The sequence below is a fragment of the Salvelinus namaycush genome, unplaced genomic scaffold (assembly GCF_016432855.1).
Source record: "Salvelinus namaycush isolate Seneca unplaced genomic scaffold, SaNama_1.0 Scaffold596, whole genome shotgun sequence".
In the NCBI taxonomy this organism is placed as follows: domain Eukaryota; kingdom Metazoa; phylum Chordata; class Actinopteri; order Salmoniformes; family Salmonidae; genus Salvelinus; species Salvelinus namaycush.
Window position 1 is genome coordinate 89,047 of NW_024061304.1, and position 19,502 is coordinate 108,548.

A 19,502-nucleotide genomic window follows, 5' to 3' on the forward strand; every position below is an offset into this window, starting at 1 on the left:
ATGAACCATTGATATAGGTGGACTGTTTCTTGTCAGTTAGATATGACTGTACCCAATTCAATGCTACCTCCTTAAAAACATAATGCATTAATTTTGTCAAAATTATTTCATGATCCACTAAATCAAATGCTGCACTGAAATCTAAAAATAGTACACCCACAAACTTGCCATTATCCATAGCATTGAGCCACTGGTCAGTCATGTCAACCAATGGAATTGTTTTTGTGATAAGCATGCTGATTGGCTGAAATCAGATCATTCTTTTCCATGTAGTCCCACATTTGTCTACTCACAATACCCTCCAATATCTTACTGACTGTAGGGGGTAGACTAATTGGTCGACTATTGGCAGGAGTAATGGGTTCTTTGCAGTCTTTCGGAATAGGACACAGTTTCGCATGCTTCCATACATTTGCAAACATCCCCTTTTCCAGTGACCAATTAAATATGTATCTCAGTGGAACTGCAATCTGGGGAGCAGCATAGCGAAACAAAACAATTGTCCATAAGATCATAACCTGTAGATTTACCATCAGGTAATGACTTCAATAGGTTTAACACCACCTCCACTGACACCATTTGCAGACTAAAAGAGCAGATCTTGTTGCTCATAATATGATAATCAATCCATTGGACAATAGCTTGTTTGGAAGAATGTATGTTTACATTGTTGCTCAGTAATTTTATTTTATTTGTAAAAAAATCTGCAAAATGATTGGCAATATCAACTGGTTTTGTTATTATTCTCCCGTCAACCTCCACACTAGATGAGCATGATGAGATAAGGTAAGCCCTTAACTGTGTTCCATACCTTTTTAGAATCATTTTTACAATCAATAAAAGCATTGTTGTAAAATAACTTTTCTTTCGATTCAATTTAACTGCATAATTACGTAGTGTTCTATAATTCTGTTCATCAATTTCTAATTTTGACTTGGCTGCGAAGACTTTTGCCATATTTCTTTGAGAAAAAGCCTCACCCAGTTCATCATCAATCCATGGAGATGGACGGGCACCAACTATACTCTTTCTTATAGGGGCATGATGGTCCATTACCTCAGTGAGCAAATCAATAAAACATTCTGTAGCGTGATTTAAATCATCCTCTAGATAAATCAGCTCCCAGGGTACACCAGCCAAATCATTTAGAAATAGCTCATGATTAAATGTTTTAAAATGTATTTTGACCATAATCCTAGGGGGTTTCTTTGGAACCTTGGTGTTCATGGTTATGGTCACAATATTATGGTCTGTCCAGCCCACTGGCATTGATCTGGCTTTCAAGCATTGCAATGGTATATTACAGAAAATCAGATCAATGCATGTGTCTGAACGGTGACCCAACTTAATTGAAGATCTTGTAGTATCATTAACCATTTGTTTCAAACCACAGTTCTTGGCATATCTCATCAATTTTGTTCTATTCAAATTATTGTGCTCCTTCCAATTTATATTAAAATCACCCAAGATAAATACATCTCTGTTGCTATCTGTGGCCTGGTCAAACCCAGTGCATAAGTCATCCAAATAGGACACCTTAGAGCTAGGAGGTCTATACACACATCCTACCAATATGGGTGCCTGGTGAGGCAGATGTACTTGAGCCCATAGTGCCTCTATTTGACATACATTAAGGTCCATCCCTCCTCTTAAAAGGTATATGATTCTGAATATACAGTGCTACACCCCCACTATTCCTGTCCCTTCTCAGTAGACTATATCCTTGAATGTTAATTTGCCCATCATTTACAGATGCATCAAAATGCGTTTCGGTCCAAGCCAAAATATGAATATTATTTATGTTGACCAAGTTAAAAAACCTTGTGTATTTTGTTAGGAAGGCTACATACATTAACCTGAGCTATATGCAGCTCTTTCCTTATCAAGTGGAGATCAATAGAGCATGTATTCGTTTTAGTTGAAGTTGCCATGATACACTACAACACACAAACTCACATTTGAACATTAAATGAAAATAGTCAGGGAGTTACTCTAGAGTCCTGATACAATTGCCCGTTGATATAAAGTTTATCCATCACCATGGAGACTCGTTGATTCAGGCAACGCTTTTCCTTCATGATGGGATATAGTTTTTTTCTCCTTTGATCTCAGTGGGGAAGTGATCATTCATTCCAAAATCAGTGTTTTTGAGTTCTCTCCCCATGTTCTTTGTCATGTCCTTTTGCTTAAATTTGTCAAAACATGCAATAATAGCCCGTGGCCTATTTCCAGAGACCTTACCTATTCTATGGACTCTGGAGAATGTGGCATTACGCACAACATCAGTGGGCAGTTTTAGTTGAGTTGACATAAAGTGTCGGACTGTGTCCTCACAGCCTCTGCTGTTGTCATTCTCCGGTATCTCTGAGAATATGAGATTGTTCCGCATTGATCGACACTGTACATCAAGCAAGGTTTCTTTAAGTTCTTGGTTCTCCCTTTGCACCACCTCCACCTTGCTATGAATAGAGTCTACAGTACCTTTCAGCGCCGTGTTCTCTTTCCTTAGATCATCAATCTGACGTTGGCTGAATTCTAGACTGGCACATAATGCATTGATGTCCTCTCGTAATATATCCAAGATATGAAGTTTGGCAAGCCTTTCATTGATGGATTTTAACAAGTCAACATCCATATCAGTAAACCACTCCCCACTCGCCACAGGGGATGGTTTGGTTCCATCGTTGATACCTATTGGCCAACCTGGTTTTAGTTTGTTTTGTTGATTGTGTTGGTTGTCCTTAACAATGCTTGAATCCTCCGAAACCAGCGACATGTTTCTTTGAGTTCGTAAGTATCTTTCGTAAATGAATCGTTCAAGCTCTTCAATGGATTCTGAATCATCCAGCGTGTTTACAGGCAGAGTTAAACACACAAACAAACTGTTCAGCCGCAACTGAAAACCGCTGGTTGAAAGTCTCCGAGTGCATTGGTTTTCTTTACAACAAATCCTCTCGTGATGTGTGAGTCACTGTTCCGTCCATGTAGTTGTTGCCTTTTGTTGATAGTGCTGTTAAGGTGGAGAACATCGGCGAATGAGGGAATGTTAAGGTGCAGCGGTAGGTACGTAGGTAGGTAGTAACTTGCCATGCTAGCTAGCTATGAAAGGATGGCGGCTGGGCTCACAGACCTAGTGGAAAAATAGGACTCCCAGGTCTCGGTCTCTGGCCTCTATCAGATGCCTGTATTATCCATAGGGTTTGTATTGTGTGTCCCCTAGTCATATTCCATGAGCAGCTACTTCCTGTAATGTGCTGCTTTATTGTAAAGGGTCGGAAAACTAGAAAATAAGTCTTGGTTATCAGATGGAGAACAAGCTATTAGGATGAGAAATACTGTACATTTGGTGCAGGTGGGAGGAACAGATAGCATCAAACTGTTATCAACCCTCAGCCCTGACACCTGTGGAACAATGGCATCAAACTGTTATCAGCCATGAGAACTGTGGGACAGCGGGCAGAAGAGGGGGGGTGGAGAGCAAGCAGAAGGGGGGGGGGGGTGGAGAGCGGGCTGAAGTTGAATCTGCAAGTGGCTCTCCTAAGCTGGTACTGCTGTAGAGGACTGCTATAGAGGCCTACAGGTAACTGCCAAAATAATGGAAACACTTGAGTAAATGAGGGTTCTGTGGTCTCGGTTATGGTGTGGAGTGCATTATCCTGGCATGGTTTAGGACCTCTCATCCCCTTAGAGGGTCTCTGTTACAGTGCCTTGCAAAAGTATTCATCCCCCTTGGCATTTTTCCTATTTTGTTGCATTACAACCTGTATGAAAGATTAGTGGAATCTGTGTGGGTAGCTGGACAAGTAGGATGACTGACAGTGAAGGTGAACAGGTGATCACGGGTCAGGTGACAGGAATGGATGAGACTGAGGCAGGAATTCCTTTAACCATAAAGTGCTATACTTACTGAGTAGTCTGCTGCATAACAAAGGAAACAGAATAACATGTATCCAATCAAATTCATAACATGTATCCAATCAAATTCATAATCACAAAGATCAAGTCATAACAATCATTCATTATTAACATAATTAGGAAATTCAACAATCCAGTTCATTAAGAAGTCAATAGGAATCATCCTTGAGTCATTTATGCTCTTAAGGAAGAGAAAATGGTGAGATCGGGCGATGGCGATTTCCTCCTATTATGGAGTTGAGATCTGTCGGATATTTCCACCTGACCTAATTAAAGCACCCCTGGCCCAGCTGAGCAAGTGGCCATGAATTAAAAGATTCTTCCACCAACTCCATGGGCCTTTTCTACACTGTAATTTAAATTGATTTCTATTTGGATTTCATGTCATGGACATACACAAAATCGTCCAAATTGGTGTAGTGAAATGGAAAAAATAACATGTTTCAAAAAATTATATAAAATAAAAACTAGAAAAGTGGTGCGTGCATATGTATTCACCCCCTTTTCTATGAAGCCCCCTGTTGCAAGCAATTACCTTCATAACTGGCATAATTAATTAAATAAAGTCCACCTGTGTGCAATCTAAGTGTCACATGATCTCAGTGTATATATACACCTGTTCTGAAAGGCCCCTGAGTCTGCAACACCACTAAGCAATGGGCACCACCAAGCAAGCGGCACCATGAAGACCAAGGAGCTCTCCAAACAGGTCAGGGACAAAGTTCAGGGTTGGGTTATAAAAAAATATCCTAAACTTTGAACATTCCACGGAGCACCATTATATCCATTATTAAAAAATTGAAAGAATATGGCACCACAACAAACTTGCCAAGAGAGGGCCACCCACCAGAACTCACAGACCAGGCAAGGAGGGCATTAATCAAAGAGGCAACAAAGAGACCAAAGATAACCCTGAAGGAGCTGCAGAGTTCCACAGCGGAGACCGGAGTATCTGTCCATAGGACCACTTTAAGCCGTATACTCCACAGAGCTGGACTTTACGGAAGAGTGGCCAGAAAAAAGCCATTGCTTAAAGAAAAAAATAAGCAAACACTTTTGGTGTTCGCTAAATAGCGTGTGGGAGACTCCCCAAACATATGGAAGAAGGCACTCTGGTCAGATGAGACAAAGATTTAGCTTTTTGGACATCAAGGAAAAAGCTATGTCTGGCACAAACCAATCACCCCGAGAACACCATGTTTTTCATCGGCAGGGACTGGGAAATTGGTCAGAATTGAAGGAATGATGGATGGCGCTAAATACAGTGAAATTCTTGAGGGGAAACCCGTTTCAGTCTTCCAGAGATTTGAAACTGGGACAGAGGTTCACCTTCCAGCAGGACAATGACCCTAAGCATACTGCTAAAGCAACACTCAAGTGGTTTAAGCGGAAACATTTAAATGTCTTGGAAAGGCCTAGTCAAAGCCCAGACCTCAATCCAATTGAGAATCTGTGGTATGACTTAAAGATTGCGGAACCCATCCAACTTGAAGGAGCTGGAGCAGTTTTGCCTTGAAGAATGGGCGAAAATCCCAGTGGCTAGATGTGCCAAGCTTATAGAGACATACCCCAAAAGACTTGCAGCTGTAATTACTGCAAAAGGTGGCTCTACAAAGTATTGACTTTGGGGGGGTGAATAGTTATGCATGCTCAAGTTTTCAGTTTTTTTTGTCTTATTTCTTGTTTCACAATATAAAATATTTAGCATCTTCAAAATGGTAGGCATGTTGTGTAAATCAAATGATACAAACTCCTGAAAATCTATTTTAATTCCAGGTTGTAAAGCAACAAAATAGGAAAAATGCCAAAGGGGGGTGTGAACTTTCACAAGCCACTGTATGGTGTGGGCTGCATTATCCTGGCATGGTTTAGGTCCTCTAACCCCTTAAAGGGCCAGATAAATGCCAATATATGCATGACTGTGAGTGTGCCTTTGTTGTTAGTCTCTGAACCCTTTGAGATTATAGTCTTATTCCACCTGGAATGTGATGATCCTTCTTTAAAGCTACAATGCAGACATCACATAATTTCTGGGTAACAATTAAGTACCTTGCTGTGATTGTTTTCAATTCAAATGGTCAATAATAGCATGGCAAAGAACAATTTCTGAAGCAAGAATTCTGCTAGCACAGTCAGTGTGTTTAAGGGAGGGGAAAACTGAAAACGACCTGTAATTGGGGAAAGAGGTTTGGAAGACTCATTGATATTTAGACTAATTTTTCGCCTGGTGATGTCACCAGTCAGGTTAGAACTCCAACTCTTACACTAAAAGGGCATTGTCCGCAATGTTACTGTATTATTCCAACCTCATAGTTTGTGTGTGTGTATACATGCATACATACATTAATACCAAAAAGTATGTGGACAGCTGCTCGTCAAACATCTCATTCTAAAATCATGGGCATTAATATGGAGTTGGTCCCCCCTTTTCTGCTATAACACCACTCTTCTGGGAAGGCTGTTCACTAGATGGAACATTGCTGCGGGGACTTGCTTCCATTCAGACATGAGCATTAGTGAGGTCAGGTTCTGATGTTGGGCGATTAGGCTTGGCTCGCAGTCATGCTGAAACAGGGAGGGCCTTCCCCAAACTGTTGCCACAAAGTTGGAAGCACAGAATTGTCTAGAATGTCATTGTATGCTGTAGTGTTAAGATTTCCCGTCACTGGAACTAAGGGGCCTAGCCCGAACCCTTCTGTGAAGGGAGTAGTACACAGCATTGTACGAGATGTTCAGTTTCTTGGAAATTTCTCGCATGGAATAGCCTTCATTTCTCTGAACACGAACAGACTGACGAGTTTCAGAAAAGTTCTTTGTTTCTGGCCGTTTTCAGCCTGTAATCGAACCCACAAATGCTGATGCTCCAGATTCTCAACTAGTCTAAAGAAGGCCAGTTTTATTGCTTCTTTAATCAGAACAACAGTTTTAAGCTGTGCTAACATAATTGCAAAAGGGTTTTCTAATGATCAATTAGCCTTTTAAAATGATAAACTTGGATTAGCTATCACAACGTACCATTGGAACACAGGAGTGATGGTTTCTGATAATGGGCCTCTGTATGCCTATGTAGATATTCCATAATAATTCTACCGTTTCCAGCTACAATAGTCATTTACAACATTAACAATGTCTACACTGTATTTCTGATCAATTTGATGTTATTTTAATATATATATCATATGTGTATATATATCATATGTAGTGCACATAAGGTGCGCACACCCCCTCTGTATGATGTGTAGTTAATGGTTTGGCAGCGTGCTGTGTGGAGTCAGTCTCTCCACCCCTGCTGTTACTGCACTGCTACAAGACAGATGGATACATACTAATGCCCCCAAGGAGGTCCATTTGTCTTAATGTGTTTGTCTTCCCCACTCTCTCCCTTTTTTCTCTTTCTCTCCCTTTTCTCTCTTTCTCTCCCTTTTCTCGCTCTGCTGCTCGCGCTCTCGCTCTGCTGCTCGCGCTCTCGCTTTGTTAAAGCATTGGTAAAATGTAACCCCTTCTCTCCCCCCAGCATCGACAAGGTGTCCAAGGTGGCGTCGCCGGTGCTGGTGATCCACGGCACGGAGGATGAGGTGATCGACTTCTCGCACGGCCTGGCAATGTACGAGCGCTGCCCGCGTGCTGTGGAGCCCCTGTGGGTGGAGGGCGCTGGGCACAACGACATCGAGCTCTACGCCCAGTACTTGGAGCGACTCAAGCAGTTCATCTCCATCGAGCTGCCCACATCCTGATCTCCCTTGGCCTCCTCCACTAAAACCTAGCGGGGGGCTGCGTATCAAGTCTAAAATGGCTTCCTTTTTTCTTTCCTTGATCTGTGCAGAGAGAAGTGAATTGGTGGACATTTGATACCTGAAATCCACCATGTTGGTTTGTATTGTTTATCGGTGCAGATGTTGGAGAGGAGGAAGTGTTGAGATGCTTCCCCCAGGGCTTAACCAGGTCAGGCTGAGCTGAGCCAGGCCAAGGCATCCCCGGCGCTCATATGTGGACAGGTCCCAGGTCTCTTTGCCAAGGAGATAGGGCCCGCTCACTATTTGCACTTGCTCTTCAATCTGGATCTCGATTTGATTCTCCTTCTCTCTGTCTCTCTCTCTGTCGGTGGGGATGTGATAAATTCCCTCTGCGATCTTGTTCTCTATTTCATCTGTTTCTCTCTTTTATGCTCATGATTGATTGACTTTGTATTCTTTTCTACCTGATGAAGAACAATCTGTTTTGCACCTCAGATACATGATTAATGTTCTTGCTTGTTTGTGTTTGTTAAAAATTGTTTTGTCTTTTTATTTTTTTATTTTATTCAGGGTGAATTCAAACGAATGCACTTTTATTGTGCAGATATTTTCAGGTAATCATACTGTATGTTCTGATGTAGGTTTTTTGTTATCTTATTGACATTCCATGTGTTTCACTACACAGAGAAACTCATTCCCATCTTGTTTTCAAGGCCAGTGTGTGACCGTGTGGTTGAAAAACATCATTACCCAGCTCACCCATGGGTGTCTCACCTCTGTAACAGTGCTCTTGTTAACTGAAGGTAATGTGGTAAGTAGGGCCAGGTGTTTTTCCTCAACTAGGGTTTTCCAGTGACGGACACCACCTGACCCTAATGATGACACTTGACCATGTATCAAATAAAAACACACCTACAATGTACTGTAATTGAACCTGTGTCCCAGGACTGAATCAGCCCCTGACCTCGCGGCCTGGATTTGAACACCCCTATGCGGAATCCCAAATCAACCCCTAGCCAGTACTGTCTCTAGACACACCTGATCAGCCCCTAGCCAGTACTGTCTCTAGACACACCTGATCTACCCCTAGCCAGTACTGTCTCTAGACACACCTGATCAGCCCCTAGCCAGTACTGTCTCTAGACACACCTGATCAGCCCCTAGCCAGTACTGTCTCTAGACACACCTGATCAGCCCCTAGCCAGTACTGTCTCTAGACACACCTGATCAGCCCCTAACCAGTACTGTCTCTAGACACACCTGATCTACCCCTAGCCAGTACTGTCTCTAGACACACCTGATCTACCCCTAGCCAGTACTGTCTCTAGACACACCTGATCAGCCCCTAGCCAGTACTGTCTCTAGACACACCTGATCAGCCCCTAGCCAGTACTGTCTCTAGACACACCTGATCAGCCCCTAGCCAGTACTGTCTCTAGACACACCTGATCAGCCCCTAACCAGTACTGTCTCTAGACACACCTGATCTACCCCTAGCCAGTACTGTCTCTAGACACACCTGATCTACCCTTAGCCAGTACTGTCTCTAGACACACCTGATCTACCCCTAGCCAGTACTGTCTCTAGACACACCTGATCAGCCCCTAGCCAGTACTGTCTCTAGACAACACCTGATCTACCCCTAGCCAGTACTGTCTCTAGACACACCTGATCTACCCCTAGCCAGTACTGTCTCTAGACACACCTGATCAGCCCCTAACCAGTACTGTCTCTAGACACACCTGATCTACCCCTAGCCAGTACTGTCTCTAGACACACCTGATCTACCCCTAGCCAGTACTGTCTCTAGACACACCTGATCAGCCCCTAGCCAGTACTGTCTCTAGACACACCTGATCAGCCCCTAGCCAGTACTGTCTCTAGACACACCTGATCTACCCCTAGCCAGTACTGTCTCTAGACACACCTGATCTACCCCTAGCCAGTACTGTCTCTAGACACACCTGATCAGCCCCTAGCCAGTACTGTCTCTAGACACACCTGATCAGCCCCTAACCAGTACTGTCTCTAAACACACCTGATCTACCCCTAGCCAGTACTGTCTCTAGACACACCTGATCTACCCCTAGCCAGTACTGTCTCTAGACACACCTGATCAGCCCCTAGCCAGTACTGTCTCTAGACACACCTGATCTACCCCTAGCCAGTACTGTCTCTAGACACACCTGATCAGCCCCTAGCCAGTACTGTCTCTAGACACACCTGATCAGCCCCTAGCCAGTACTGTCTCTAGACACACCTGATCTACCCCTAGCCAGTACTGTCTCTAGACACACCTGATCTACCCCTAGCCAGTACTGTCTCTAGACACACCTGATCTACCCCTAGCCAGTACTGTCTCTAGACACACCTGATCTACCCCTAGCCAGTACTGTCTCTAGACACACCTGATCTACCCCTAGCCAGTACTGTCTCTAGACACACCTGATCAGCCCCTAGCCAGTACTGTCTCTAGACACACCTGATCAGCCCCTAGCCAGTACTGTCTCTAGACACACCTGATCAGCCCCTAGCCAGTACTGTCTCTAGACACACCTGATCAGCCCCTAACCAGTACTGTCTCTAGACACACCTGATCTACCCCTAGCCAGTACTGTCTCTAGACACACCTGATCTACCCCTAGCCAGTACTGTCTCTAGACACACCTGATCTACCCCTAGCCAGTACTGTCTCTAAACACACCTGATCTACCCCTAGCCAGTACTGTCTCTAGACACACCTGATCAGCCCCTAGCCAGTACTGTCTCTAGACACACCTGATCTACCCCTAGCCAGTACTGTCTCTAGACACACCTGATCTACCCCTAGCCAGTACTGTCTCTAGACACACCTGATCTACCCTTAGCCAGTACTGTCTCTAGACACACCTGATCTACCCCTAGCCAGTACTGTCTCTAGACACACCTGATCTACCCCTAGCCAGTACTGTCTCTAGACACACCTGATCTACCCCTAGCCAGTACTGTCTCTAGACACACCTGATCAGCCCCTAGCCAGTACTGTCTCTAGACACACCTGATCAGCCCCTAGCCAGTACTGTCTCTAGACACACCTGATCAGCCCCTAGCCAGTACTGTCTCTAGACACACCTGATCAGCCCCTAGCCAGTACTGTCTCTAGACACACCTGATCTACCCCTAGCCAGTACTGTCTCTAGACACACCTGATCAGCCCCTAGCCAGTACTGTCTCTAGACACACCTGATCAGCCCCTAGCCAGTACTGTCTCTAGACACACCTGATCAGCCCCTAACCAGTACTGTCTCTAGACACACCTGATCTACCCCTAGCCAGTACTGTCTCTAGACACACCTGATCTACCCCTAGCCAGTACTGTCTCTAGACACACCTGATCTACCCCTAGCCAGTACTGTCTCTAGACACACCTGATCTACCCCTAGCCAGTACTGTCTCTAGACACACCTGATCAGCCCCTAGCCAGTACTGTCTCTAGACACACCTGATCTACCCCTAGCCAGTACTGTCTCTAGACACACCTGATCTACCCTTAGCCAGTACTGTCTCTAGACACACCTGATCTACCCCTAGCCAGTACTGTCTCTAGACACACCTGATCTACCCCTAGCCAGTACTGTCTCTAGACACACCTGATCTACCCCTAGCCAGTACTGTCTCTAGACACCCGTGTAGATCTGAAAGGAGCAGATTTAAGCAGTATTCATGTTTTTCTGCCTTGCTGTTCGGAGGATTTTTTACCATAATGCTAAGACCTATCCATTTATTTCAGATCTAGAGGTATGTCTTGGGCGTAGGAGTTGATTTGGCACCAGTGTACATGTTTTTCTTCAGAAGTTTTCCGTGAAGCCATTTTGTTCGTCTGTTCAGAATTAAGATTGAGTTTAATGTAAATGCTTTGGGTTGCTTTCCTTTCATTTCAACACTACAAATAAAGCCTTAAGTCTGTGGACATTTCACCCTAACATTCCTGTCGACTTGAGTTGGTGAGTCTCATGGTCTGCAGGGGGACTGACTGCTGCTATCGGTTCGTTTGGAGGAATCTTCTCAATCACTGTGAAAATATGTTTTGGGGTAATACTGATCAAAAGGTACTTCACCTAATGCAATCTCAATGAGTCTTCACATGTAGATGAGAGATTTTTGAGCCATCTCACCACCATTTGCAGATTCTGGCTGTATCCCTTTGGGGGTAAGGGGGATTCCCCCCAACAGACCCTTTCCCTGATCCCCATCTCGTTTCACTCCAAAGAACTCTGCAAGTGTCACCAAGACTACGTTTTGGAAGAAACACTGCATGCAAACAACTTTTCATAAAGGACATTTTGAGTGTAGCGAGTGAAGAAGCCAGAGGAATCACTGGGTTGGAAGTATTCTGCAAATGTTCTCAGCTGTAAAAAAGAAGAGAGAAACACTACACTGCTCACGGAGTGTCCTTTTTGAAGGAGGAGGTAAAATTGAAGGATATGTGCATAGCAACTTGTGATTAACGTTTTGACTGAACAGTGTATTGCTGTGGGGTGATGGCTGTATTTTGCGGTCGTGGTTGGGTTTTCGTGTGATGAATAAAAGATTCTAGTGTTTTCTCGTCATAACTTACTAAGGGGCCTATGTTTTGACACAACGAGCCCTTTAACTTAACATCTAGTTTTTTCTGCTTGTCTTTTTAAAGAACGAAAAACTGCTTTAGTCCCATTTATTGTTTTGATACTGACATTTTTACAATGTTATTTTCCAGTAAATGTTGATAGATTTACACTCTAATGCTGGTTTGTCAGAACCATATGTAATGTATCTATATCCTCTATACATAATATAAAACATTGATTTAAGGGCTATTCTAGCCTACTTGAGTTTAACACTGGAGTCACAGTATGCAAATCTAATGCATAAAAAAACTAGTGGGTACAGAGGTTTCTTAGTGTTAAACTCACAAAGAAAAAGCCTTAAATGTGCCGTGCTACAGATTGTCATTCATGTTGGCTGTGTTGCTTTCTGGCAACACAGTGGATGTTTTAATGCTTAATGGAATAAAGAATGCATGGAATTACATATACTTGTCTGTTCTATTGTTTTTAAACGTATTGTCTCAATCTTCTACTGTGCTGATGTTCCTGTCAATGTTCTATTGTTTTTAAACGTATTGTCTCCGTCTTCTACTGTGCTGATGTTCCTGTCAATGTTCTATTGTTTTTAAACGTATTGTCTCCGTCTTCTACTGTGCTGATGTTCCTGTCAATGTTCTAATGTTTTTAAATGTATTGTCTCCGTCTTCTACTGTGCTGATGTTCCTGTCAATGTTCTATTGTTTTTAAATGTATTGTCTCCGTCTTCTACGGTGCTGATGTTCCTGTCAATGTTCTATTGTTTTTAAACGTATTGTCTCCGTCTTCTACTGTGCTGATGTTCCTGTCAATGTTCTATTGTTTTTAAATGTATTGTCTCAATCAATCAATCAAGTTTATTTTATATAGCCCTTCGTACATCAGCTAATATCTCGAAGTGCTGTACAGAAACCCAGCCTAAAACCCCAAACAGCTAGCAATGCAGGTGTAGAAGCACGGTGGCTAGGAAAAACTCCCTAGAAAGGCCAAAACCTAGGAAGAAACCTAGAGAGGAACCAGGCTATGAGGGGTGGCCAGTCCTCTTCTGGCTGTGCCGGGTGGAGATTATAACAGAACATGGCCAAGATGTTCAAAAATGTTCATAAGTGACAAGCATGCTCAAATAATAATCATGAATAATTTTCAGTTGGCTTTTCATAGCCGATCATTAAGAGTTGAAAAACAACAGGTCTGGGACAGGTGGCGGTTCCATAACCGCAGGCAGAACAGTTGAAACTGGAATAGCAGCAAGGCCAGGCGGACTGGGGACAGCAAGGAGTCACCACGCCCGGTAGTCCCGACGTATGGTCCTAGGGCTCAGGTCCTCCGAGAGAAAGAAAGAGAGAAGGAGAAAATTAGAGAGAGCCAAGATTTTCAAAATGTTCATAAATGACAAGCATGGTCAAATAATAATCAGGAATAAATCTCAGTTGGCTTTTCATAGCCGATCATTAAGAGTTGAAAACAGCAGGTCTGGGACAGGTAGGGGTTCCGTAACCGCAGGCAGAACAGTTGAAACTGGAATAGCAGCAAGGCCAGGCGGACTGGGGACAGCAAGGAGTCATCATGCCCGGTAGTCCTGACGTATGGTCCTAGGGCTCAGGTTCTCAGAGAGAGAGAAAGAAAGAGAGAACGAGAGAATTAGAGAGAGCATACTTAAATTCACACAGGACACTGGATAAGACAGGAGAAGTACTCCAGGTATAACCAACTGACCCTAGCCCCCCGACACATAAACTACTGCAGCATAAATACTGGAGGCTGAGACAGGAGCGGTCAGGAGACACTGTGGCCCCATCCGAAGATACCCCCGGACAGGGCCAAACAGGAAGGATATAACCCCACCCACTTTGCCAAAGCACAGCCCCCGCACCACTAGAGGGATATCTTCAACCACCAACTTACAATCCTGAGACAAGGCCGAGTATAGCCCACAAAGATCTCCACCACAGCACAAACCAAGGGGGGGCGCCAACCCAGACAGGAAGATCACGTCAGTAACTCAACCCACTCAAGTGACGCACCCCTCCTAGGGACGGCATGAAAGAGCACCAGTAAGCCAGTGACTCAGCCCCTGTAATAGGGTTAGAGGCAGAGAATCCCAGTGGAGAGAGGGGAACCGGCCAGGCAGAGACAGCAAGGGCGGTTCGTTGCTCCAGAGCCTTTCCGTTCACCTTCACACTCCTGGGCCAGACTACACTCAATCATATGACCTACTGAAGAGATAAGTCTTCAGTAAAGACTTAAAGGTTGAGACCGAGTCTGCGTCTCTCACATGGGTAGGCAGACTGTTCCATAAAAATGGAGATCTATAGGAGAAAGCCCTGCCTCCCGCTGTTTGCTTAGAAATTCTAGGGACAATTAGGAGGCCTGCGTCTTGTGACCGTAGCGTACGTATTGGTATGTACGGCAGGACCAACTCGGAAAGATAGGTAGGAGCAAGCCCATGTAACGCTTTATAGGTTAACAGTAAAACCTTGAAATCAGCCCTTGCCTTAACAGGAAGCCAGTGTAGGGAAGCTAGCACTGGAGTAATATTGTAACGACCCGGTATTGTGTTCTGTGTTTGTGGGTGTGTTATGGTTCTCATGGCTACTAGCAGGGGTTAAATATGTCAGGACAGATGGAAAGGTTGGGGGGGTATGATGGGTAATCCCGCGGGATTTGGAAATGCATAAAGAGGGATTAGTGTCTCATATCTCTCTCTTCTGTTCGGGCCTTGATCTGTTCCTATGAGAGTGACCCTTAACTCGACATGTATAATTGTGTACGTTCGGCATTTAGCGGCGTGGGCTGTGGCCTGAACAATAGCCCAGTTTAGGAATAAACCTGTGTTCTAACCTGTACATCTAGAGTCCGTCTCTTTTCTCTTTAATGACCCAGCCGGGTCATTACATTGGTGTCAGAAGTGCTTTCGAACTACGGGATCGAGACTAGGCGAGTTAGCTGTTCAGTATAGGCCGGGTTGGCTTTAGCGTGACTCGCATCTACGGTCATGATGCCTGGGGCGAGGCGGAAAATTAAGGAAGAGTCGGACAAAGTGTCCGTTGTGGGCTCGGGGGTACCCGGTCGGGAGGGTCAGGCGGCGACTGCCGTAGAGGGGCTTGAGAGCCACTTGGCGGGAGTTAAATTGTCAGTCAGCAAGATGGCAGAACTGGCGGGTTTTCCTTCACATCGCTCGAGAGCAGACGTCACGGCGACGGGGATATCGACGTCACCGGGTGCGGAAATGGCTGGGCCTGCTTATGTAAACAGAGATGGCAGCGACCTATTGCCATTAGCCACGGTAGCGGCTAAACTACCAAAGTTCAATGGACAAGGTAAATGGGAAGTTTTTTTCACTCAATTCGAGTTGTTGGCTAGAGCCGGGAGGTGGTCTGACGAGACGAAAGCGTTACAGCTTGCCCTGAGCCTGGCGGAGGAGGCGTCGGAATGCCTGCTAACGCTAGCCCCGGACGATAGGGGCGACTACGGTGCGCTAGTGGAGGCATTGGGGGGCCGTTTCGGCAGCGACGCGCAGCCCAACATGCTGCGGATTGAACTGTGTAACAAAAAGAGACTTCAGGGGGAATCATTAAAGGCGTTGGCAAGTGGTATTCTGAGCCTGACCAGGCGGGCTTATGCAACTATGCCGATTGGGGTGCAAGACGAGCTGGCACGGGACAGTTTTATTAGAGCGCTCTCTTCCACCGAACTGGGTAAGCATGTTCAGATGGCGGACCCACCATCTCTGCGGGCTGCAGTGGAGATAGCCAGGAAGAGGGAGCTGATCTGGGGTGAGGGAGTGAGAGTGGAAGTCACCAGTCAACCAGAGGTGAGAGCAGCGGTGGCTGGGGTGCCAGGGGTCACAAAACCAGAGTGGGTTGACGAGTTGGGCGGGCTAGTCAAGACTGCTTCGCTTGTCATGGAGAGGGGCTCCAGGCAACGTCGCAGTGTCAGCTCAACTCCTATTGTCTGCTGGGGTTGTGGCCAACCTGGCCACATTCAGCGGGAGTGTGGCAGATTCCCCCGCTACCAGGGAAACGACAACGGGTTCTCGCGCAGGGGGCAGCGCGGGCCCACCCCCCCGCCCCCGAACCCACTGTAAGCAAAGGAGGTACCCAGCAGCGCAGACAAGAGGGTGGGGACCTGCTCCCCCAGGGTGTAGCTGCCGCCGTGTTTCCTAGTCCGGTAGTTGTGGTGGGACGTACCACCGTTGGGGACTTCTGCAATGTCATCGTCAAGGTAGAGGGGGTGGAATGTTTGGCCCTGGTCGACACGGGCTCTACAGTAACCCTGGTGAGACCGGACATACTACCTGTTGGGGTGCGGGTGGAGCCGACCCTTGTCCAGCTACGGACTGTCACGGGGGAGCTAGCCCCCATGTTAGGGAAGTGTCAGCTATCTGTGACTGTGGGGGGGAGAACTGTGGGGTGTCCGGTGTGGGTAGCAGCGGTGCAGGACCCCTGTATACTGGGAATGGACTTTTTGAAAAACTGTGGGGCTCAGTTGGACTTAGCGTCAGGCACTTTGAGGCTGTCGGGGGGGCCCACAGTGGGAATGTCGCCTTCGGGAGGGCCAGCAGGGGGCAGGGCTGTCCCTCCGTCTTCCTCCAAGCTTGCAGAAACTCCACCGGTCATCCCGGCTGCTCCCTTGGTCGTTGTGCCATCCCAGCAGCTGTCTCCGGCGGCGACGGCCTTCACTCCCCATCATGGTGCAAGCACAGGCAGCCCAGTAGCCCAAAACACACTGGCTCCTTCAACCCATCAGCCCGACGGGGGGAAGGAGGAAGCTATCGACGCCGTCGAGGCTGTGTGGCTGAAGAACTGTCAGGGTCTGGATGAGGGACAACAGAGACAGTTAAAGCAGCTGCTGTTGGACTTTAAAGATAGCTTCGCTTGGGGGGAAGATGAGGTAGGACAAACGCACCTAGTTCAGCACGAAATAGACACTGGGGACGCCCGACCCATTAAAATTCGGCCCCGTCGTATTCCCCTTGCCAGGAGGGAAGCAGCAGACACAGCTATTGTTGACATGTTGCGGGCTGATTTCATTGAGCCATCAGATAGCCCATGGTCCGCGCCGGTCGTCATGGTGCCTAAGAAAGGGGGTAAACTTAGGTTTTGTGTTGACTACAGGGGCCTAAATTCTGTCACCACTAAAGACTCTTATCCCCTACCGAGGATTGATGAGTCGCTAGACCACGTGAGAGGGTCCTCGTGGTTCTCCTCCCTTGATCTGCGTAGTGGCTACTGGCAGGTGCCCCTCTCGCCAGGGGCACGTGAAAAAACGGCCTTCTCCACAGATAGGGGCCATTGGCAGTTCAAGGTGCTGTGCTTCGGGCTCTGTAATGCTCCTGCCACCTTTGAGAGGCTCATGGACAGAGTGCTGGCGGGGGTTCCGAGAGACGAGTGTGTTGTGTACCTAGACGACATATTGGTGCACGGCACATCGTTTGAGGGGGCACTGGGGGCAATTAGGCGAGTGTTGGAGAGAATCTCGGGGGCGGGGCTAAAATTACATCCGGGAAAGTGCCATTTCATGCAAAGGGAGGTGGCGTTCCTGGGGCATCAGCTGGGTGGTGAGGGCATCAGCACGATGCCAGACAAAGTAGAGGCTGTGAGGGGGTGGCCAGTTCCAGGGGGGAAAAAAGAGGTTAAGAGCTTCCTGGGGCTGGCATCCTACTATCGTAGGTTTGTGAAGGGGTTTGCGGGGGTAGCGGCTCCTTTGAACCACCTTCTCAAGGAGGACACTGTTTTTCAGTGGACCGAAGAGCACCAGCGGGCGTTTGAGGCCCTCAAACGGGCCCTGATGGAGGCCCCTGTCCTGGCCTCACCAGACCCGAACCGTCCGTTCATCCTGGACACCGACGCAAGCAATGAGGGTTTGGGGGCTGTGCTGGCTCAGCGTGGTCCTGATGGGGAACACGTAGTAGCTTATTACAGCAGAACTTTTGATAAGGCTGAAAAACGCTACTGCGTGACAAGGAGAGAGCTTTTGGCTGTCGTGGCAGCAGTACGCCATTTCAAGTACTACCTGGGGGGCCTGCCGTTTGTGGTCCGGACGGATCACTCCGCCCTGCAGTGGCTTCTCTCCTTCAAGGAGCCAGAGGGTCAGATTGCCCGCTGGCTGGAGGAGCTACAACCCTACGACTTCCAGGTGGAGCACAGAGCCGGCCTTCGCCACAGCAATGCAGACGCCTTGTCCCGCCGCCCGTGTGCTGAGGATGGCTGTGGGTACTGCGCCAAACGGGTGGAGCGAGAGAGAGAACTGTGCAGGGAGGAGGGAGTCACCGCCACGGTGAGTCAGCTGAGTGTGACAGAGTGCCGGGAGCTTGAGGCTGTGGACGTTGGGGAGTGGAGGCGTCGCCAGGAGGAGGACGCAGAGCTGCGTCCTGTGCTGCGGTGGGTGGAAGAGAGAAGACGACCGCCGTGGGGGGACGTAGCCCCTCTATCACCAGTCACCAAAGGACTGTGGGCTAAATTCACAGTCCTTAGAGTGGCTGAGGGAGTGCTCCAGAGGGGGTGGAAAAAGCCAGCGACTGGAGAAATTACGTGGCAGGTAGTGGTGCCCAAAAGGCTGCAGGGGAGCGTGTTACAGCAGCTTCATGGGGGAGTAGGCGCAGGGCATTTTGGGGTCTCCAAAACGTTAAAGCGCATGCGTAAAGGCTTCTATTGGGCCAGGCACAGGAGGGATGTTGAGGACTTTTGTAGGCAGTGCGACGAGTGTGCTGCTAAAAAAGGACCTCCAGGTCAGTCACACGCCCTCCTACAACAATTCCCAGTAGGGGAGCCCATGGAGAGACTGGGGGTAGACATAGTAGGGCCGTTTCCAACCACAGACAGCGGTAACAGGTGGATTCTAACCGCTATGGACTACTTCACCAAGTGGCCGGAGGCTTACGCTCTCCCAGACCAGGAGGCGGGGACAGTAGCTGATGCGTTGGTGGGGGGAATAATCAGTCGGTTTGGGGTGCCACAGTCTATTCACAGCGACCAGGGGAGAAACTTCGAGTCACGGGTGTTCTCAGAGTTGTGTAGACGGTTAGGCGCGGAGAAGACGCGCACTACTCCGCTTCACCCCCAGAGTGATGGGCTGGTGGAAAGATTCAACAGAACATTAGCACAGCAGCTGGCCATCGTTACCTCAAAACACCAGAGAGATTGGGACACCCACTTACCGTTTATTCTTATGGCGTGTAGGTCGGCTGTTCAAGAATCGACTGCATGCTCCCCAGCACTACTAATGTTAGGTCGTGAGTTGCGCACCCCAG

The 19,502-nt window shown here is 47.1% G+C and overlaps 1 protein-coding gene across 1 annotated transcript in view; it reads left to right on the plus strand.

Annotated features, from left to right (window-relative positions):
- LOC120041966 (alpha/beta hydrolase domain-containing protein 17C) overlaps nt 1-12,698 on the plus strand; it is a 50,980-nt gene extending 38,282 nt beyond the window's left edge. The window contains exon 3 of the mRNA XM_038986841.1: nt 7,430-12,698. Within this exon, the coding sequence (XP_038842769.1) occupies nt 7,430-7,649 (220 nt within the window). The 3' untranslated portion in view covers nt 7,650-12,698. The remainder of the gene's footprint in view (nt 1-7,429) is intronic.
- The last annotated feature ends 6,804 nt before the right edge of the window (nt 12,699-19,502 follow it).